The following is a 23,454-nucleotide window of genomic DNA, read 5'->3' as shown; positions in this document are numbered from 1 at the left end:
GTGAATATCAATAATAATTAATGTACTTATTTCTCTTATTATAACATTAAAATACTGAACAGCTGTTTTATTAATATTATTTTGGAGAATGTTTGCAGGGTTTACTAAGTAGCACACAAACATAATTATCCCTCTCTTTTACAATCATGCAGCGAAGTCATAATATTGCACTTTGGATATTAATACAATTTCCATGTCAAACAGATCACTGTGCTAAAAAAAATTATAATTACATTACTTATAACAGTACCTGGTCAGGGGAAGTGAAACGTTTTTCATGTGTTAGTCTACTCCCTTCCAAAGGAAAACGGAAACCGTTCCTTTTGATACTGCCATCTGAATCAGATTTGGGAAGTTTTCCATCATCCATCTTGTCCTCTCCTCCAGAAAGCTCTCTCTGTCTTCTTTTCTTCCTTCTGTTTCTCCTTTCTTTAGCGCTTTTTGAGCTTAACTTGGATGTTTCTGAAGAACTCTCTGACACCCTGAAAATTCTGTCTTCACCACCAAAATCTCTTAACTCAGCTGCTGCTTCTGCTATTGCCTGACATAAAAAAGGGTGTCTACTTATTATGACACTAAAACATCAAATATCTAATTAATTACAAAATCCTTTATTACTAAAAGCACTGCACTCTAAAAACAGTCCATCCTTGTTTTCACCAATTTATTCCAAGGGATTTTTATGTATATAAGCCAAATCCTACTAATTTTTTTGCAAACAAGTCACTTGAAATCATGCTTAGTAAGGAAAATAGGACACAGCCAAATGCATTGTAATTTGCTAACATTTAAATCCAGTATGCAAGAGTTGATTTGGGGATGAGATGCTGTATTTATCATACAGAACTCAGAGACTGAGCCCCTGTTTTAAGTGAAAACCAGAATTCAACCTTGGCTCTAAGATAATGGCTAAGGCTGCATCTACACTACAAGATAAATTCAGTTTTTAATTAATTTGATTTCTTCACCCCATTATTATGAATTCAAATTAAGTGTCCTCAAAGCTGTTTGAAATTCGACCCACCCTCTTTCCATGTCGACTTTCCATGTCCCCATTGCCCTGTGCAAGTTTGACAGTGTGAGCAGTGCATTGTGGTTACCTATCCAACAGTGCCTTAGCCCAAGTTGCTTGTGGGTGTTTCATGTTTGAATCCCAGAATGCAGAGCACTGTCCCAGAACTCAGAGCACGAAAATGAACCGGAGATTGCGCCATTTCCTGCTGAGGCATTCCAGCACAAGCATGGATCCCCAAATGCTTCAACTCATAGCACACATCATTTTGGCAACTACATTGGCTGTTGCGCAATTTTGCCTTCAATTACAAAACTCAGTGATGGTTCAATATCATAATGGTGCCAATAATGACGACGATGGCAGCAGTTTGGAAGAGCAAATCTCTCAACTGCGGTCCAAGAACTCAGAGTGGCCATTCCTGGAGCACAGAGGGAATGGTGGGGAAGGGTTCAATTAGGTAGACATAGAAGGCTGGGAGGAAGTGGGGGATGTCTGATGTAAAACAAAATGAATGTTAAAACAAATGCTCCAAAGAAATGCTGGGGTCCTGCATGGAGTCCTGAAAAACAAACAGAAATACTGGGTGGAAAAGGACATGGGAGGGGAGATGTCCACCAGAGCCTGGCAGCCACATGGCACCAGGGAGTCCTGAGACATTAAAGGAAATGATGGTTGGAAAGCAACATGGGAGGGGAAACACCCATCAGAACCTGCCAGCCATGTGGCATAGGGGATTCCTGAAAAATAAAAAGAAATGCTGGTTGGAAAGGGACATGGGAAGTGAGAAGCCCCACAGAGCCTGTAAATCATGTTGGTGGAGGAGAACAGAGTGCCCACCGGCTGCTGCAGGCAAATGTAAAGGGGCAGGAACCATGTTTAAAAAAAAAACACACACACACACAGATGCAAAATTCCCATTCTTCTGCAGGTTGCCTAGGACGACATCAACCTCCTAAAACTAACAGATATGGAGAAAGAACACCTACTCATGCTGTGTGACCAAAAGCCTGAAAAATTTGCAAAAATGCTGTATGGTGCCATGACACCAGATCGCTATCTAATTGCCTGGCATGGCAAAGTGTGCTACCATGGAAGCAGCAACAAATCAGGACTGCCCAAGAACCTTGTGAAAAAAATACAAGAGTGCCTGGATGAGGCCTTCAAAGAGATCTCCAAAAAGGAGAAGAGCTCCATCCCAAGAAACTTTAACATGCTGTTCTGAGGGGCACAGAACTATAGCAAACCTGCACCCATACACAACCTTATACGTATTCCCACCCCCAAACTGCTTCTAGCATGCAGAATAAATACTTACCCAAACAACTTGATCCCCAGGGCTTGGGGACCAGTGTGGAGGGGACCAGTTCCAGGTCCATTGTGAAGTGCTCCAGGCTGTCCGGAACAACTTCCTCTGTCCCCTGCTCATTGCCCCCTTCCCTCCTCTCTGTTGCCCTCTTCCTCCAGGGCACCCAGCTTCTCTGGGCTCACCCAGAATTCCACACCATGGCCTCCAGAAGTGTTGTAATTAAGACTGAGCTCTGTGGTGGGGTTGCTCCCCATAAGCATGTGCAGCTGTTCATAATAGGGGCCAGTCCATGGAGCTGCTCTTGACCGCTGGTTGGGTTCTCAGACTTTTTTATAGGTGTGCCAGAGTTCTTCACCTTCACCCGGCACTGCATGGAATCCCAGGAGTAACCTCAGGCAGTCATCTCCTGTGACATCTGACCATAGTTTGCTGCATTTCTCTTCGCCATCTGAAGTGTCTTTGCCACCGATTGGTTTCCTCAGATTGCAAGAAGATCCAGAATCCCCTGGTGGGTCCATGCTTGGGCTCTCTTGTGACTCTGAGAAGTACTAGTCAGATCACTACCGTGTGCTCATGATTGCGATGGCTACCAACGTGGTGCTATGCAACGGACAAAAGAATTTTTCCATAATGGGCACTCTTCATATTTGCAGGGCTGTGTGCTGCTGAATTCCACTTCTAATTCTAATTCAATCAAAACTTTATGGGCTTCCTGTGATGATCTTCCTGCACACCTGAACAGAGGGCAGCGTACAAAAAAGCGGCCATACATGGAGAGTCTATGTGTAGCTTTGTGGGATACAAAGGAGACACTTCTGGAGGCTAATATATTCGAACTGAGGATATGGTGCTTCCACACTACCTTTTATTCGAGATTTTAAATTAAAAAAAGATGCTATACCCGCCCTGTTATATCGACATTTTATTATCGGTATTACAGCCCAATAAATCGAGCTACTGTTATTAACTGTGAAGACAATGATGTTTTAATATCGAACTAACTTCTTTAAACTCATTTTTATCTCCTAGTGTAGACACAGCCCAAGATCAATTGTAGTGCTGGTCACCACACTTTAGCTGAAGTTGAGTTCTGTTTTCCACGTACAACAGGAACTAAGCTTCTGTATTCTGTATGATAAATAGTGTCTCCTCCCCAAATCAACTCTCGCATACTGGATTTAAAAAGTATCAGAGGGGTAGCTGTGTTAGTCTGTATCTGCAAAAACAATGGGAAGTCCTGTGGCACCTTACAGACTAACAGATTTTTTTGGAGCAGAAGCTTTTATGGGCAAAGACTCACATATACATATGATGAAGCATGTCTTTGCCCATGAAAGCTTCTGCTCCAGAAAAACCGTTAGTCTATAAAGGTGCCACAGGACTTCTTGTTGAATTTAAATAGTATTTTCATAGAACCGGTTAATATTAATTCAAATTTCTGTCCTTTAACAAATTTAGGAACTGTGTTGGTGTTTTCTTGGTTCTGAAAGAAGTTAATGAAAAAATGAAAAAAATTCAAGCTCCCTATATAAGTAATCCAAACCTTATGCATATACTGTACTTGGAAGAAATCAGCTTGTAATTAAGCTACATTTGCAGATTTGTACCAAAGTGTATTTAATACTGTATGTAATGTTTATGATTATAAATAACACACACGCACTTACGTAATTTTAAGTGGTTGCTTTGTGATATCAGAAGACACGCAACCAATCATTGTCATTCCTCTACAGCTAATTCTGATTAAATAATTCTATACGGTAGAGATAATTAAGAAGTGAAAGGAAGGCTACTTCTACCCTGCAATGTAAATTTGATTTTATTAAAATCAATTTTATAACATTGGGCTTTATAAATTCAAATTTGACTATCCCCACCATGCCCCAGGCAGCTCAGTGTCACTGATCCTTGACAGATCTCTCCCACTAGAATTCATATTCTTAGAGTTTATCTGGCCAAACATCAACTGCTGCAGCAGTGCATTTTGAGAACCTATCCCACAGTTCCTGCAGCCACGTAGCATTCTGGGTTTTTCCCACTGGTGCAGTATGGGCAAAAAAAGGCCCTGCAAGTGGCTGTGGGAATGTGATGTCATCTTCCCAGATCGCATTGCACTCATTCCCCTACCGTGGAAAGCAAACAGCCATTTCTTTCAAAATGAAAGAAGGAAAAGAAGGGAACCCCAGGGAAAAGAAAACCAAATAGGATGGCTTCAGAAGGTGACTGAACCACGTCAACTAATTGCAAAGCTGCTTTCCACCCATTGAAAGGATACCTTTGCATTATTACTATTCCCTTGTGTTATGACTTTTGCCTGATCAGCCACCTCAGTGTGCCCTGGCTTCAGAAGGTGTATTGCAACAACCAGGTCACTGTTACATTTCCCTAGGATCACCCAGGTGTCTCTGCCAACGCAGCTGGCCCTCCAGCCACTTTTTCCCCACCTTGAAGCAGAAGCATCCTCCCTGAAAACATCATAGGAACAGATTATTGCTTGAGGAAAGAGTAAGACAGTAAAGTTGAGGAAAGTGCAAACTGTAACAACTACATCTGACTCCCTCAGGCAGAGGAAAGATGACAATTTGTGGTGCAGGATTTTTGGCTTCTCACTTTACTACACAGATGTGTCAAACATGGAGCACAGAGCTCGCCAAATTTCCATGTCAGAATGACTCTGTGCCCTGGAATCACCCTGGTGTCTGTGTTATCTCAACTGGCCCTCCAGTCACTCCCCCTCACCCCCTGAATGCACTCCTGCTCCCGAAAAATATTGCAGGAACAGACTGCTCCTTGTGATATCCACCCCGCCTCATTCTATAAGGAGCGTCATGGGGTGGGTTGGTGGGGTTATTGGTTGAAGGATCAGTTGAAATGGTCCCTTCAGCATATTGCTCTGGTGGGGTGGGGGAGCAGCCCTGATTGCTCATGACTGTCGGGGTCAGCCCCCCACATTTTGTAAGGGGTGTCATGGAGGTGCTGGATGTCACAAGCTGTAATCTGTTACCTGTCAACACCTAGCCCCCAAAAATCTTTGCCACAGGGGGGAGACTTCCCCCCTGCGACAGCCAGACCCTGAAAATCCTTGCGGTGGGGGAGGGTTCCCCTCAGCGATGGCAGGCCCTGAAAAATCTTTTCTGCCTTTGGAGCCCTCATGAGGTGCAAGCCAGGACATGGTGCTGTCTGGCAGTATGGTCTGCTCTGTGCCGCAGGCATGTGTTTTTATTGGGTCAGGGACTAGCCACATGATGTGGTTGGGTGTGGAATAAACCCCAACTGCTGGGCACCTGTGGGAGAAGGGGGGCCTGCCCCTGTACAAATGTGAATAAGCATGACCCCCACAGCCTAACTGCCACGTGGTGCAGTGGGGCAGGGGCTAGCATCAGTGCTGAAAAAAAAATCTCGGACTCTTCTGCTATATCCTGTGCAGGGAAGAAGCCACCACTCCAGGTTGGAGCTATTTTTTTATGGGTAGATGCGATTGCTGCATTCATAATAAAGGAAGATGCTTCTCTGCCTCTTATGCAAGCATGACCTGCAGAGCTTAGCCACCGACTTCTTGGTGCTGAATTCAAATTCACAGGTTTCCTGTTACCTAATTCCTGCCCACCTGGAGAGCAGCAGAGATGAAAGTGGCCAGAGCAAACAACTGTGGGGCATTGTGGGATACATGTGGGACACCTCTTGAGGCTACTAAAGTTGATTAAAGACATGGTGGTTCCACACGAGCCTTAGTTTGAACTTTGAAATTCAAACTCGATGCTATGTCAAGTCTCTTTCCACAGTGTTATAATACTGACTTCAGTGCTCCATAAAATCAGTCCAATGGTTTTTACAGTAAAAACAGTGACACTGTAAAATCAAGCAACTGCCTTGAAATTGACTTCATCATGTAATGTAGACAAAGCCAAAGACTGCATATATGCCAGAAATTCTCACTGGTTTATTAAGTACCACACTGTTGTTGTTCTTTAAAGTTTCCGTAGTACTATCTTAACTCCCTAGGACACTGCTATTTTAACTCCATTGTCCATTCCAGCAACATGGCTGTAGAAACCGAGGAAGGTTCATCCATGGTGCACTTAAAGCAGAGATCTTTGGAATCAGACAATGGGTTCACCTTGCTCTCCCCCATCCCGTCACACAACAGTGGTCTCCCTAACACAGCCTACTAAACCCTTAAGTCCATTTTAAATTAAAGCCACATTCATCAATACATTTCAAATGCAAAGCAACAGGAAAACCAAGTTAGTTGGCTGGTGCACTCTGGCTTTTTTCACTGCCCTGGTGTATTGGTGGTGTCCGTAAGTGTTAAGAATAGATTTAGGTTTGATACTACAGTAAAAGCCCAGTTATCCAGCATTCGTCTAACCAGCACATTTAGTTAAACGGCATGCCCAGCTGGGACCAGCTGTCATGAGGTTGGTTACCCACTGCCCGGCTATGGGTCGGAAGCAGAGCAGGGCTGGCACATTGCATTATCCAGATTCCTTTTCACTGTACATATATTAAAATCACTGGATGTACAGAATGGCCTAATACCTTTAAAAGTTTGGTTCCTAGTGTCTTCATGTGTGACATTATAGATTATGTTTTTAAAAGTAAATTCCCAGACCACTAAGAAAAAAACGCTTAAAGTGGAATTAAGGCTAAGAATAAATAATAGTAATTTAAAGGCAAAACATGTTACAGTGATGTTGTAATTATCCCAAAATGAAGTAATATAAACTCCAGAAATTCAGAATTAAGTTCGCTATAAAACAATCTAAAACAAGTAAAACAATAAATTTAGAATTGGGGCACTCAACTTTTTGTTGTTGTTGCCCATTTTGAATTTCCACTGAAACTGAGAGTCAGACATTCCTTGAACAACAGACCCATGCTTAGGTGTATTTCAAGTACTGTAACAACGAATCTGATGTAGGCTAAAAATAACCAGAAGCTTTGTTGTTTTCCTAGCTTTCACTAAATTATATACTATATTTCATTAATTTATGTGGGCAACTTTTTTTTAATTTGTAAAAGAACAATAATGTGTGGACACAGATACCTGAGCTGCTTCTTGTTGTTTTTTCAGCTGTTCAAGCATCTGCTGAAACTCTGCCTCCTTCTGCTCTGCTTCTTCTAAGGTGGCTTGATTCTGTTCTTCATAGGCCATGGCAACAACAGCCAGGATCAAGTTAATTAGATAGAAAGAGCCCAGGAAAATTACCAGAACAAAAAATATCATGTATGTTTTCCCAGCAGCACGTAGAGTCTGGGAAGGAAATGACACCGCTTATTAGTTTGAGAATTATACAGAATTTGAGGATTGGAAAAGTGATTATATATTTCTACCAAAGATAACTGTTTATATTGAACATGACAATATTTTATAAATCGAAATAAAGTCAATACAAAAAGTGAGTGTATGTATGAGAGAAAAAGAGAAAAGTAAGGAATCCTGCTTTTAGGAATCCTGTTTTACTTATGGGGTGGATGAGATTTTAATAATCTCAAAGAGGAGACAACTCAAAGTAAGTAATTAATAAAACATCTCTTTGTGTGTGGGATTTTTAGGCATTAAAATTATTAGTTGTATCTTCCCCTATTAGTGAACAAAATACTTTTAAAAAAGCATTGTTAGTAGCATCAAAGAACAGATCTTAGCTTATTGTAAAAAGAATGACTATCATATAAAGCTGGGGTAGTCAAAGTCAGCCCAGGGGACTGGCTATGAACTGCCTAGCATTTCTCGGGCCCACCCAGCTGATCAGCAGAGAGAGCATATCCAACAGCCAGCAGCACATTTTCAGTCACCCCTCCCCACCTTGTTCTATCTGCAGCCAAGCTGCTGCTAGGACTCTTCTGCTAGCTGTGCAGAAGGGAAGGGAGTGCAGCTGAGAGGGTAGTGATGAAGTCAGGGTGTTCTCCTGTCCCTGTATCACATGTTTGCGGACCAGGGGTCAGGGAGAGGGAGCTGCCCAGTGTCGCTGCTCCAGTCTGAAGCACGGATGTTAAGTGGCTCACTCAGGAGTGTGAGGGGTGGAGGTGGTGGGGTACGGACGACACAAGAGAGCAGGACATATTTCCATTAAAGAGAGGCTGGCTTCTCTCAGAAACTTACCCAGCAGCAGACACTCACACTTGGTGTCACTGTCACACATGCCCAGTCTGTGCCACAGACACAGTCACTGTCACATACACACTGCAGCACACACACAAAGTGTGTCACAAAGTCTGCCCCTCACACACAAAGTATTTCTCTTTCAGACACACTCTTGGTCTGTCTCTGTAGCTCTTAGCCCCACCACTTCTTCCCAAGGCCCTGCCGCTTCCGAGGGACTCGGAGCCAGCCCACAACCTGTATCAAAATTTGTGGAGTGGCTCCTCTACAAAAAATTATCGCCCAACCCTGATATGAAGCAATGAATTCATGGCTATCAAAAACAGGGGTCAACATATTTAAGATCGGGCTATCATCATTTGATGATACTGATGAAATTACAATTGTTCACTGCTTAAACACAGTATTGCAGTTCTGAAGGTAACAAATAATAATGGTAGGCAGAATGAAGCATGATCTAGTCATGAAAATGGAAAATCCTATAGCATGTGTTTCACAATTCTGTATGATCCTGCAAGCTTGGGATTAAGATCACTGCCTTTGAAAGTCCCATTGGTATATACTGTTCCCTAACAACATCTTACGATGCTACATCAGCATGTAGTAAGAAAGTTCCTTCTGTCATAATTGCTTTTAGACCACTAACATATCAAAACACAGTTTTTACTACATCCTTACCAGCTGATAAAGATTTTCCCAGTAGTCCTGAGTCATCAGTCGAAACAACGACAAGAACGCCCAGCTGAACGTGTCAAAGCTCGTGTAGCCATAGTTGGGGTTTCTACCAGCTTTCACGCATATATATCCTTCTGGACATTGACTTAAAAATAATTTGTTTAAATTAGTTTATCTTTTAACAATGGTAAAGACAAAAAATTGTCTTTCAACTGAGTAACTAATGAAAGGGAGATTAATAACAACTAAATGAGAAAGAGATTAAAGACACTGAATCATAAACAGTACCACGCATCCCTTCACACATAACGCTTCCTCCCTCTCCTTGATCTGTCCAGGGCTTGCACCTTTTCATCTCAGCCTCTGACTGCCCAAAACTGTTCCTCTGCAGTACAGTTCAGTCACCTGCCCCCATCTGCAATCATGGGAGCATCACACAGTCACTACATACTTTTCCCAAAAGCTCTGTGCTGTCACTACAATGAGACCAAATACACAACTTTATTGGGAGCAACCTCCCCCTTTACCCATGACGTACATAGAAGATGCTACTGCTTTCTTCAAGAGGACTACAATGGATCCAGCATAGGAGCGCATACTTCATACATGTAATGGAATCATGATACTATTAGATCCCATTATGGATATTTAATGCTAAATTTTGTCTGGAAGAGGAGATGAACCATCAGATCTCTTGGCTATTTGTTGATCAGTCAAGCTGGAATTAGTGATATCTTTGTATTTCAGAATTGGGGAAAGACAGTCTTACCTTACATGTTCTTTCTGAAACCCTGCATCTCAGGCTTCACAGTGGGTGGTTCCCCATCTCATAGCCACTGGAGGCAGGCAAAATGTTTGCTATTAGCCTGTGGGAAGAGCTCTCTAGATTGTTAACTTCCAAAGCTGAAAGATACTATGTAAAATTTTAAATGTGCCATACAATTCAAATCTTTTTCGGCAGAGCCTTGGCACAAAATTTAAAGATTTTCCTAGAGAAATACAGTTTTCCTTTTCAATTGTTTAGCCAGGAAGTAATAACCAGAAAAAAAATCTGGACAAATGAAGATCAGATGGGAAGACATGAAGGGTCCTTGAAAGCAAATTCATATAGATAACAGAATTTTTATTTCTCTGTCCCCTCCACATCAGTCTTCACAATGGAAAATGGAAAGCGGTATATGATTCCTAAAGAAGAAGTAGAATTTAACCACGTAGAAAATTGAAAACCACCTTAAAAGTTCTGTGGTATCATGTTCTGCAACATTCTTCTACCAAACACTGCCTCTACAGACAAGATCATGTAGAATCTATAAGATGGGATAATAAACATACAGCTGATGGTCCAAATCCCACCCAAATGATGTGGTTATGTGGCCAACATGACAATCAGAATATGCAGAAACTCAGGTTTAAACTATAAATGTTTCCAGTCTTTATAGCTACACACACAATCGTCAAACAGAAACAGAGTATAAACTAATGAAGCATGGCTGAATCTTCAGAGAGTAAGAAACAATAAGACAGTGGTTAAACTCCACTGACCTCTATGAACTGGATTGGCACATCAGCCATAGTTCAATGATGACCATTAATTTTCAGTACTAACTCTTTATTTTTCATGTTCCAACCTGATCTGCCTGATAATATGAAGGCCTGTCCAGATGATAATCTCTTTGGTCTAACGCATTATCCTGAACCAGTAGACTCTGACTTTACTTTTCCTTTAACACACAGCAGCTTGAGAAAAAGAATGACAGCTTCTGCCCAGTCCATAATCAGATCTACCTTTCCTGAGTTGTTCTGCCTTTTTAGCAGTTTACACACACTTGGTTTATAAAGAATCCTTTATTGGAAGAGGAAGAGTGAAAACGATGGATCAAAGCATTAGACATTATATTCTATGCGAAAATCCTGGCCCTACTGATGTCAATATGGAATTTTGTCTTGGACTTTAATGGAGCCAGGGTTTCAACTCAAGCCTTCTTCTTGGATAATGTCTTTTGAATCACATAGGAACCCTGATGTATCTCCATTAAATGGACTCTGGAATCCTTGCCCAGAACTGCTTCTCTAAACCCAGTATCGGACAGCTTCTGCTGAATGAGAAGGACAAATGTGCAAAGAGAGGTGGATACAGCTCTGTATTAAGGTCTTTAAGGTATTAATTTACTGTAGTAGCAAACTGGAAGAGACCAGAACAATCTAAAGATGTTGAAGTTTTGCAAAGGCCCTGATTAGTTGTTCTCTATTCATTCAAACACGTGCTCCCGAAGGTATGTAATAATGGCTACTAGGCTCTATGTTGCATTGTGCCATAAAGAGGACTTGATAAGAAATATACACATACTTGAATTCAGGAATGATGTGACCTCCATGATTACTTATAAAAATCTGATAAAGTATAGCCAGAAGCTATCACTGATGACCCTTTAATCTGCACTTTCTTGTTTTGCGGGAATAATGTTGTAGTGCTCAAATTCAGAATTTTCATCTGGAATATTAATTCCTTTGTGGATTTATTGAGAGACCAGAAATCTAAAACAATCATATTTCTCTTTGTATTATAAAGAAACCTCATGCACTTTCCAAAGTCTCTGTCTTTCTAGGGAACTGGCAATACTGCTTTACTATGTTAGGAATAGACTATTGCATCTTTCATCATATGGTGTTATGAAGCAATTTTGCTGTTGATAATGTTGGTTTATTTTAATTTTGGGGAATGGATAAACTTGTCCCTGGAACAGTCAATCTACAGAGCGTCCTCGTCTGATAATCTCAAGTACCTATTTTTTAAATTGGATGACTCCCATTGAGGGATTTATAAATTACTCAGAAAAACAAAAACTCGAATTTAACCCCCAACTTCCATGCTGCTAATTCTGGACAGGTCTGATCAGTGGACATTTCTTTACACCTTGCCAAACCCTAAAATCATAACAATGCAGGACAGGAAGGACCCTCAGGAGGTCACCTAGTCCATTCCTCTTCACTCAGGGAGGATCAAGTATTATCTAGAGCATCCCTTACACATGCTTGTCCAATATAAATCCTAATCTTAAAACATCCTATCATGGATATTCCATAACTTGAGATTTTTCAAGTGCTAAATCAGCCTAGCAGTTAGAAAGTTTCTCCAAATGTCTAACCTAAATTTTCCTTGTTTTAATTTGAGCCCATTACTTGTTGCCACACACGCAATGGATAAGGAAAACAACTTACTACTCTCCACTTTGTACACTTGAAGACTCCTAGCCTTTTCAATGCAGACCTTATTTACATGCCGTCTAAGAACTGAGTTCCTTGGAGACAGCTCAAATGCCTCAGTGGAGGCCTTGCCATATGAAATCATCATCTTTGTTCCAGCAGTTGTCTGATACATGTGAGCATTTGCTTCCCAGAGTTGTTTGTCAGCCACAGGCAACCCTCCTTGGGGTGCCAAAAGAAAATTTATTTTTGTTTTAACAGATTTGAGGAGAAAACTATTGAAGCCAATGAACAGACTGGAAGACAATTAGTTATAAATCTTTAAGAAATCCTGTGAAAGCTCTGCTACAGAAAGAGGCCCAGAGGCTGCCATATGCAAGGTTTGGAGGCTGAGAATTCGGCAGAGTTCTTCTTTAGTCCAGGCTCAGAACAAAGACCTAATTTCCCTGTAGCTGCTGTGGAGATGGGGAATGCCCACTATGAAGACTGTCTAACAAGGAATAGATGGAGACAAATATGTTAAGTCATTCATAATACAACTACTATCATCTGGAAATTGAATTTGAATCCAATACAGTCCACTATTTTGAGTCCAATATTTTTACTCTTACTTTTTTTTTAACCAACCTAGTTCAGATGTTATAATATGAAAGAAAACAGGTTGATTGACCATGCAGCTAGTTAACAATCAATTTTTAGATGCTGCTGCTAAAATGTCATATCTTTTTTATAGAGGACCATTGTACAGCTTAGAACATTTCTTACCCTGCGTCGGAGTTATTGCCACAGAGCAGGGGATCCTTTTGTCCTTCTATAGTATAAAAATTCTCTATAAAAAGAATTTTATAATGTTATAATATTGAACTAAAATAACATTGCATCTAATTCTAGTGCTGTGTGATAAACATCAGTAGCTGCAAAACCCACTTTGCTAAGAAGAAAACCGACTCCTGAAACTTAGCTATTTAAAACATAAGAAATTAGGGTTGCTTTCAGGACTGTAAATTAAAAGGAAAGGTCTCTGTAAATGAATACTGTAGCTACTAGCAGAAAACAGTTACTTTTGGGCTTGACATAAGCCCCTTTAAGGGGGCTTATATGAAATGAGATCATACAGTTATATTTCAAGTTGACACACATTGTGAAAAATACAAAAAAGTTTTATTTAGAAAGAATTCCAAGTTTAGTGACAGATTTTCAGGGAATCTTATCAATATATCTAGGCTTTCTGGTACATCTATTCCCTCTGCTAAAACATACTTTAAATCTTAATCCCCTCTGACATCAGACTCCACCGTACTTCAAAGAATAATGATGATATCATAGCATCCTTTAAGGATGAGCATCAGGGCAACAGATGAACTCTGAAAAGAATCCATTTTGAAACAAAAATTCTCGAAGATAAAACACATTAATAAAAAACAAAAATTTTGATACACAGGACACTGTTAATATCTTTATAGTTTTACTTTTGCTTAATTAACATTGTCACGAGATTGCACTATTAGTGGTCAATGGCTCAATATCTGGATGGCGGTCTGTTTCAAGCGGAATGCCGCAAGGCTCGGTTCTGGGGCCAGTGTTATTCAACATCTTTATTAATGACATGGATGAGGGACTGGATTGCACCCTCAGCAAGTTTGCAGATGACACAAAACTAGGAGGAGAGGTAGATATGTTGGAGGTTAGAGAGAGAATCCAGAGAGACCTGGATAAATTGGAGGACTGGGCCAAAATAAATCTGATGCGGTTCAATAAGGAGAAGTGTAGAGTCCTGCACCTGGGGTGGAAGAATCCCAAACATTGTTACAGGCTGGGGACCGACTGGCTCAGCAGCAGCATGATGGAAAGGGACCTAGGGCTAACGGTGGATGAAAGGCTGGATATGAGTAAACAGTGTGCCCTTGCAGCCAAGAAAGCTAATGGCATACTGGGGTGCATTAGGAGGAGCATTTCGAGCAGATCTAGAGAAGTAATTATTCTTCTTTATTCGGCACTGGTGAGGCCACATCTGGAATATTGTGTTCAGTTTTGGGCCCTCCAGTATAAAAAGGATGTGGATTTGCTGGAGCAGGTTCAGCGAAGGGCAACAAAAATGATTAAGGGTCTGGAGCACAAGACCTATGAGGATAGGCTGAGGGATTTGGGCTCGTTTAGTTTACAGAAGAGAAGACTTAGAAGTGATTTAATAGCAGCCTTCAACTTCACCTTTCCCTCTTCAACTTCTGACCATTACTCCTTGTTCTGCCATCTGACACCACTGAGAACAGTTTCTCACCCTCCTTTTTAGAGCTCCCCTTCAGGAAGTTAGAAGTGATTTGATAGCAGCCTTCAAGTCTTCTATTCTGTAACCTAATAGTTAAACCTAATAGGTAAACCTAGTAGTTTTTCCTAATATCTAACCTACACCAGGCAGGTGGTGAAGCATTGGAATGCACTGCCTAGAGAGGTGGTGGATTCTCCATCCCTTGAGGTTTTTAAGTCCCGGCTGGACAAGGTCCTGGCTGGGATGACTTAGTGGGGGTTGATCCTGCTTGAAGCAAGAGGCTGGACTAGATGACCTCCTGAGGGCCCTTCCAGCCCTGTGATTCTGTGATTCCTCATACAAAGAAATGTGCCGTGTGTTAAATTTGCTACATGAAATACCTGCAAATAGCAACAGCACAGGTTTCTTATGACCATTGCATATTAAGCAGAAATCTCTGTATAATTTTTTTAAAAACTCAAAACATTTATTATTAGGCTGTATAGGATTTTGGACAAATATAATTAAGTGTTGGGGGAGGGGTTACTAATCATTATTATTACTGCTACCCATTTTAAAAAGTTTAGAAATCTCCAATTCTAGCTATGCTCATCCTGGATCACAGAAGGAAGTGGTCTCTGTAGCTGATATTTCACATACTTTAAAAGCTTTGTTTTCAAAGGATAAATGTTTTCCTGGTACTTAAAATGTTCAAAAATGAGCAGTAGTAATTCCTCATTTTGAAGTGGTCTTGGATCACTAAAAATGTATAATTTTAGTTGCTCTAAATTCTAATTTATAGATGCCCTAATGCTACTTCAGCTGATGAACTACTCTCCATTGAGCATGAAGCCTAGTCTACACAAGGGCAGAAAGTCAAGGCCAGATGTGCATTTCTAGCTCTGCCATTAGTGTAACTAGAATCAGTGTATCTGGATCGATTTCCTGCCCTTGTATAGACTGTGGCTCTTTGGACGTGCGCTGACGTCCTTTACTCTTCACAATATCATGGAGTACACCAGGGTCAACAGCCAAGCCCAGAGTGCTTGATTTTGCTGCGCCTTCACAGACATGGCAAAATTGAACTCTGGAGGATTGATCACGGCGTGTCGAATCTCCCGTAAGTATAGACATACCCTCAGAAAAATTGTAGCCCATTACCTTTAGTAAAATAATTAGAAACAGCCTAACCACTGAAGCTCAGACACCAATTTTGACAAAATTTGAAGGCATGTGAATCTGGGGCATTACACTGGGCTTATTTTTAACAGCAGCAAATAGCATGGCCACTTCTTCCACTAAATAAGACACTACACAGTGGTTTGGGTCAGCCACTAGAGGTTATTGTGATCAACAGATAGCATAGATTATGGTAACACACAATACACAGGCAGATTTTCAGAAGTATTTGTGGCTGACCAGAAATATATAAAAGATTAAATTCATGCCATAACAATTCTATAATGATTGACTACAAATATAATTAAATGGGAACTTAATTCTAGCTTAAACTAGACACCCTATAAAGACTAACAGAATTTAGTGGATTACAGCATAGAATATATAGGCAATAGTATAAAATTTATATGACTTGATGGGCAGTCTTGCAAAGAAAAAATCTGATTACTTCTTAAATGAAAAACAGACTGAAAATTTGGATAGTGCCTATAAAGAGGATTTAACCTTGTTGATTTTCTGATTCACTAAACATATGATAAAATACATGACCCTTATTCAAATTGATGGAACAATTTTTGTAGTGTGGGTGCTGGGAGCCACTGAACCAAACTGTAAATCTTGTATATAACAGAAATCCTTTCAAGTCAGGAGGTGCTGAAGCACCCCCACACCCTAGTTCCAGCACCTACATCAACTAGGTCCCCATGTCATAAACCTACTACAAAGCCAAATTTAATTTTGAATCCCCCTTTATAAGTCAATATCACAGTTACTGAAATATATTACCCCAAAAATGTAAATAAAGCTGCACAACATCAATTTTTAATAATTAACACATACTGAAAAAAATCTGGAAAAAGAAACTTCTGTGAGAGACAGTGTCTCAGAACGTTTAAACTGCCTTTCAAGAGAATGGAAGTACGATGGGACTAATTCAAAACTCAATTGACAGTAATATGCTGTATCACCCTACTGCGAAGAATAAATGAGTAAAATACACAATTTAATTTACACATTATTAAAAGAGAAAATGGCAGGACTGTGACAAGCAGCACTTGCACAGCAATTATTTATTGAAAAGCACAAAAACTGAAAAGGCGACCTGATTTTCAAAGGCTACCTGCAGTGCAATGACTATCCTGCACCTTAAGGAGAAGGGGTGGACTGTTATCCTGATTGCCTGGGAAGGGGGAATAGTGCTTTAAAGGCAGGGGGAGGAGAGAGAAGATCAGTAACTGCTACAAAAACAGACTGGTTCAGCATGACACTCTGACTAATCCTCCGGGACTGGAAGGGCTAGAGAGCTAGCAAAGGGCAAGGCCAGCAGGAGAAACCCCACTTTCCCAGACCAGGTGGAACAGCACCCCCTCTCCCTTCCCTTGAAGCAGCAAAATACTAGGTTTGGTCAAGACATGTTGTACTAGTGAACTGTGTATTGTACTAGCCCAGGGGTCGGCAACCTGGGGCTCCGGAGCCACATGCGGCTCTTTTAAGGATTCAGTGGCATCTCTGGGCACTGCTGCCACGGACCCCTCTTGCGACTCCCTGTGTGTGCACTGTTTTTAAAATAGGCATTGCTAAACACAGGGTTTGACGTTATTTATAAAGGACTGTCTCGTATTCACGTGCATTGCAGCTTGATTGATTTGTAACTGAATTTGGAAAAAAAAAAAGGCTCTTCTAGCTATTTCGGTTGCAGACCCCCTGTACTAGCTGCTCCTTCCTATGGGGGCTGGGAGGGAATTTTTCCCTCACCACCAGACTGACCAAGTGAAATGAGAAGGGGGTTGCCTTCACCTAAGTGGGTTGAGTGAAGGCTTTGTTATGGAAGTAGGGAAAGAGTTAAGCCATGATGTTGCAACTCATTACGTAAGCATGAGGCGCATGTCCAGGGCAAGTACTCCACCAGGAAGGGATAGAGTGACCAGATAAACGGCTTGGTAAACAACATAAAAAGAAGGTGTTCATTAAAGGAGCATAACAGGAGGGGTTTGGGACTCCTGTGAGTGGCACAGCAAGGAACCAACCCCACTTCTACCCTCATTCATGGGAAAGGGAGGATGGGAGGCCCCAACAATGGGGTGAGTGGTGGACCTTGATGGAAGGGGCCGGGGGAGGAGGGGCCTGGGAGAAACACTTGGGCAGATAGTGAAATAACTATCTCTTATCTGCACTGTATATATTTATCTGCTGGGTAGTCCCAGACATTTAATAATAAAGTTGCAGATTGATTAAAACTATATCAAGAGTTTCTTGTCCTTTCTGAATAAATGGACAATATTTACTGTTAAAATGTATTCTTCAACTATGAATATTTTAACAACTTAAAGCATTAAAAATAAAATTCTTACTTTCCTCCTCAAGGAATGCTTCCCAGTCAAATGTGTCATTAATGAAGAATTTACTTTCAGCAGTGGATACATTTAAGGGCCACAGCAAACATTTGTGCCTCAAGTTGCCCATGAACAGCTGCAGCCCTATTAGTGCAAATACACTCAGACAAAACACAGTCAGGATCATTACATCGGAGAGCTTCTTCACAGACTGAATCAGGGCTCCCACAATAGTCTTCAACCCTGCAAGAAGAAAGGGATCCTTACTGTGACAAACATTTATTTTAGATATAAGTTAATATGAGCTGTTACAACATTATTAAAATTGTTGTGCATCTTTCTATAAGAGGGCTGGCGACAGAATTCACCAGACTCAATAGTGTGTTGTGGGGGCTGGGAGTTCCAGGGCCACAGACTGAAGGGACTGGGCTTGGGGCACAAAGCCCTTAGTGACACCCAGCCTGAACTGTGCCTCCCCCAGCAGTGATTTAATGGACTTGGGACTCCAGCTGCTGCCACTACCATGGTAGCAGTGGTGGTGGTTCAAAGCCCTGGGCCTTTTAAGTTGCTGGGCCCTGGGGCAACTGCCTCCTTTGCCTGTGCATTGGCAGCCCTGTTCTACAAAAATGCCTGCAATGTTTTCCAAATTAAAATATTACACAATAAGTCTCCTAATCAATAAAAAATGATTAGCAAAATGTTGATATGAGAGTATGAATGGAAATTAGTGGCATATGTTTCAAAGCACTTATTTTCACACAAAAACAAGAGACTCATTTGTGCTTTACATGAATTCAGACAAAGAATCTTTAGTTTTACATTTTTTGCTGATGCCTCTTGCTTTAAATGTTTGCTAATGTTTTTTTTCCAATGACACTACATTGGCACTGCGAAAGTAAAGATTCTCTTCTGGTGTAAATTTTAGCTACTGTATTATCAAACTACAAATCCTTTGTTAAAGAAAGGAATCTTAAAATAATGGATAACTTGTGCAATACTCGTGTTATTCTTTATCATATTTCTCTCTCTTTATTAGTGATTCAACTTTATTAAAAATTGTTTAAAAATTTCAATCCTGAGCATCTCCAAGAAGTGGCAAAATTCATAGAAAATGTAAAATAATTAATGTGGATTCTAAGGGAGGAGAGAAAATTTATCATCATAAAGCACAAATTACACAGGCCCCATACTGCAGTTCTCTCATGCCAGACTTTGTTAAACTTAAAAGCTGATTGTTAAAAAACAATACAGTACAACCCCAATTATCCAACCCCTGGTTATCCAACATTGCATTTTATCTGACACTGCCCTGCTTCCTGAGCCCAGCAGGCAGTTTGCTACTGAGCTGGGGGACTGGACCCACGGGGGCTAAACCTGAATGTTGGATAATGGGAGAGGGGGAAGCTGGCCCAAGGTAGCAAGCAGTCATCCTCCTGCTCCCAATTATCTGACACGTCTGGTTATCTGACCATACGTTGGTCCAGTTTATGTCAGATAATTGGGGTTTTACTATATTAGAAAATGAAGGAATTTTTAAGTAATATTTAAAATCTGAATTCCTCTTGTGTGTGTGAATGAAAGTATAAGGGCCAGGAAGCAAGAAAACTTAAGTTAGGAAAACAAGAGAATTCATAAGGAGAGCCCCTCAATAAACAGCAATTTTTAAAGAGACTGTTTTTCCTGCTAGAGAATCAAGTGTAATAGAAAAGCCCCTAAACCCTGTAAACCTAACTCTCACCTGGAATGACTGATATTGTTTTCAATGCTCGGAGAACTCTGAATGTCCTCAATGCTGAGACATTGCCCAGGTCCACAAATTCTGTCAGATATCTGTAATAGAGGAGTTCGCACAAAATACAATGACAGCACACACAAAATTAAACAGCTGGACATACAAGGTTCCTACCAACTAATACCTAACACTTAGAATCATAAAATCTTAGGACTGAAAGGGGCCTGGAGAGGTCATTTAAGTCAAGTCCCCCGCACTCATGGCAAGATTAAATATTATGTAGACCAGCCCTAGAGCATTTTAATCTAATCCACTTTCAAAAATCACCAGCGATTCCACAAACTTCTTAGGAACATTAGAAACAGTTTTCAAAACTCCCAATATTCTGATAGTTTGAAGAGCTGAAACAGATTTGCAAACTCTGTTACACGCCTGTAATATGAAATCAATGTTATTCAGAATTTAGACAGTGCTTTTGATTCTTCACTGGGGCTCTGTCTACACTAGCAAGTGTTTTTGAAAAAGCCAGGGCTCTTTTGAAAAATCCTGTGGAGCATCTACACACAAAATGTGTTCTTCCAATTTCATATCAAAAGAATGAAACACTTTTGCTGGTGGCCCTCCTTCTCTCCCACGAGGGTCTGCAACCAAAATAGCCAGAACTATTTTTTCAAATTCGGTTACAAAATCAATACTTCAAGAGCCTCAATGCACGTGAATACACGACAATCCTTAATAAACAATGTCAAACTCTATTTTGTAATTCCTATTTTAAGAAAGTGCACACACAATCATTTGCATTGTGATCCATGTAAATAGGTAGTCTCTGAGTCCTAGCAGGCCCCAAGATCAGTCCTATCTAGTGGCAATGACTACCAGAAATTAATTGGAGAGCCAAAGGCAGTCAGTTTAGGAGTATGCAATATAGCAGGGGTAAGCAAACTTTATGTCGGGCCCCACTTTTTGTCCCTGCAATTAGCAGCCTCCCCACCACCACCCCCAAGCCTGTCCATTGCCCTGGAAATGCACACTGGTCTCCCATAAGCAATGGGAGGTGAAGAGGGGAGCCAGCAGAGGCTGCAAGGGGAAGGCTGACTGCACTATCCCACCACTGTGAAATTTCACACCCCCTGCCTGGCGCTTAGAGCAGAAGCTGAGGCATCTGGAGATAAATTCTTTTTCCAGCATTTTACTGGTTCAACTTAAGCAGAAGTCCATAAATGGCACACCAAGCTTGAGAGGGGCTTTCAGAGCACACTGGCAGCAAAACAGAGTTAGCTGAGGCCTGTTTTCAGACACAGGTTTGCAGCACTTGTGAAGCCTCTCTCTCTCTCTAAGCCTTAGTTGCACCATCTGTGAAACAGGTTTAATAATAATTCCTGTCTCACAGAGATATTGGGAAAATGAACCAAAACTTATCTGGTTGATCCCCATTAGCAGCCTATGGCAAACTTGCTCTTCAAGCATCATAGCTGCTGGGACCTACAGCCCAGAGCACGAAGGGAAGCTGAAAGCCCATCAGTGGTGGGCAGACCATGAGCCTTAGATCATCACAGACCTAGGAAGTAGGTGGAAAAGAATCCAATAGTCCACAGTCATCGTGAGCACCCTTTTGTCATCCAAGCTGAACACTCTTCTGTCTACCCTTCTGCTCCCCTGAGTCCACAGCTTGAGAAAATCTCAGTATTAATTAATTTGAGCACAATGTCCCAAACCCAGATAGTAAGGTTACGCCTAGGCTATGTCTACACTATCCTTCCTCTTTTGAAAGAGGCCTGCAAATGAGGGAAACTGAAATGCAAATAAGATCTGTGAGGGGTTGGTTCAGGCTGGGGGGAGGGAAAGGGCAGGTTCAGGCTGGGAGTTTACCCCCTAGCCAAGGAAGCAAGGTATTCACCATGCCAGAGAAAGCAGTAGCTGGGCTGCAAACCCACTTCCGGCTGGAAAGGCTGACTTCCCAGCCTGAACACCCCCCATAGATCCTACTTCCCTAAACAAAGGGGGGTGGGGAACCCTCCTACTATCTCCTAGCACAGCTTCGCTCCTACACACTATTTCTGACTTTGCTCCCCGTTGACTAGCTGGAGCAGCTGTAACTTGAGCAGAGGCAAAGTGGGGGGAGGGGGACGCAGGAGAGGGAAGAGGAACTCCAGGGCTGCAGAAAGAGTTTGCAGGAACTGAGCAAAATCCCGGACATTTTCTGATTTTGTAAAAACCCAGCCAGACAGAGAATCAACTGGATGTACAGCAAGCCTAATTCCAACGTTCAGAGATGCAGAGGAGTCAGTACCTTGAATTGCAAGTGACTCCTCAAAGAGTCGCATGTGGCTCCAGGGCCTCAGGTTGCCAATCCCTGTTCTCCCAGATGAAGAAGAGCACCTTTTTCCGAAAGATTCTTTTTGGGGGAAAAAAGTGTGTAGACACCCCCAAGGCCCTTTTTTGAAGGAGGAGTCCTCATGGTATTGGATTTTTTGATCCCTGGCCCATTCTTTTGTAAGAGTGGGGGCTGTGTGGGCACTCTCTATTGAAAGAGTGGATTGTTTTTTTTCAATCTGCTTTTATGTGTGTGGGTGAACCCTTTCAAAAGAAGATTTTTTCAGAAGAGATCTTCCAGACAATCTTCTTTCGAAGGATCACCGTCGCGCAGATGTAGCCTTTTATCTAGGCCTTTTTGGTCATCTAAAAGCCAATGAGTTACATTTACATATTCTCCTTACACTGCAGTTTGCCTTACATTAATAAGCTCTAGTGACTACTTGTTAAACATAAATTTCAGATTAAGTGGATTACATTGATTATATTTTTGAAAGCCTAACACAGACTACTAGGTTGGCCACACTATGCAGTGAAGACGCAAAGATTACTTCTAATTTACACTTGTGGGTGAATGTCTTTTTGCTGTACCAGATATAGGTATGTAAGAGAAGTAACAAGATTTGGTTACAAATCACTCTAAATGCAGAAAAAATGCTTTTAAAAAAAAAAAAAAAAACGCTGACATTCCACAGTCACAGGTTTCTTCTTTTTAATTGTTATATTACTTACGCAAATGCAATGACAGTAAAATCAAGCCAGTTCCAAGGGTCTCGAAGAAAAGTAAAATCATCTATACAGAAGCCTCTTGCAAGAATTTTTATAAGGGATTCAAATGTATAAATTCCAGTAAAAGTGTACCTGAGAAAAAACATCCAAGCAAGTGTTAATGGCCCTAATCTTATCAGTCAACAATGTGACAGTAAAACCACAAGGACAGTCATGTAAAAACATAAATGTTTAGATAAACTGCCTTTGCTGCTACTGCATCAAGTTTAACAGACCATAAAACCTCTACTACAAAATTCCAGTGCATTCAGACATAACTTTTCTGTCTCCTGCCTATGACAAAACCTCAAGTAACAATTGTGGTGTTTCACTCTGAGAAGTGAAGATAAAATATTTATACCTCCCTACACAAAGATATCCTGTGTCTGTTTACACATGCAGTATATCAGAAGAATATTCTAGAAAGCATAAAGAAAGTTTAAATTATTTTGATGTTGCTATTTTTCTTCTATGTGTGCCTGTAAATACAGCATGCTTAGTTAGTGTAGGTTCAACTGGACAGGGCTCAAAATGTGAAAAAAACCCCATACATTTTAAAATGTCTGAAAATGGCCTGAAAT

General features: G+C 41.1%; 1 protein-coding gene across 1 annotated transcript in view; it reads right to left on the bottom strand.

The window, feature by feature from the left end:
- LOC142017126 (sodium channel protein type 2 subunit alpha-like) overlaps nt 1-23,454 on the bottom strand; it is a 188,215-nt gene that overhangs the window by 95,044 nt on the left and 69,717 nt on the right. Inside the window, exons 5-11 of the mRNA XM_075001783.1 lie at nt 22,838-22,966; nt 19,799-19,890; nt 18,079-18,303; nt 13,069-13,132; nt 9,103-9,244; nt 7,369-7,575; nt 251-541 (exon numbers count right to left, since the gene is read on the bottom strand). Coding sequence (XP_074857884.1) covers nt 251-541; nt 7,369-7,575; nt 9,103-9,244; nt 13,069-13,132; nt 18,079-18,303; nt 19,799-19,890; nt 22,838-22,966 — 1,150 coding nt within the window. The remainder of the gene's footprint in view (nt 1-250; nt 542-7,368; nt 7,576-9,102; nt 9,245-13,068; nt 13,133-18,078; nt 18,304-19,798; nt 19,891-22,837; nt 22,967-23,454) is intronic.

This window comes from Carettochelys insculpta, chromosome 8 (genome assembly GCF_033958435.1).
Source record: "Carettochelys insculpta isolate YL-2023 chromosome 8, ASM3395843v1, whole genome shotgun sequence".
Lineage (NCBI taxonomy): Eukaryota > Metazoa > Chordata > Testudines > Carettochelyidae > Carettochelys > Carettochelys insculpta.
The sequence above is the reverse complement of the archived record's forward strand: the minus strand, read 5'-3'. Positions and strand labels throughout refer to the sequence as shown.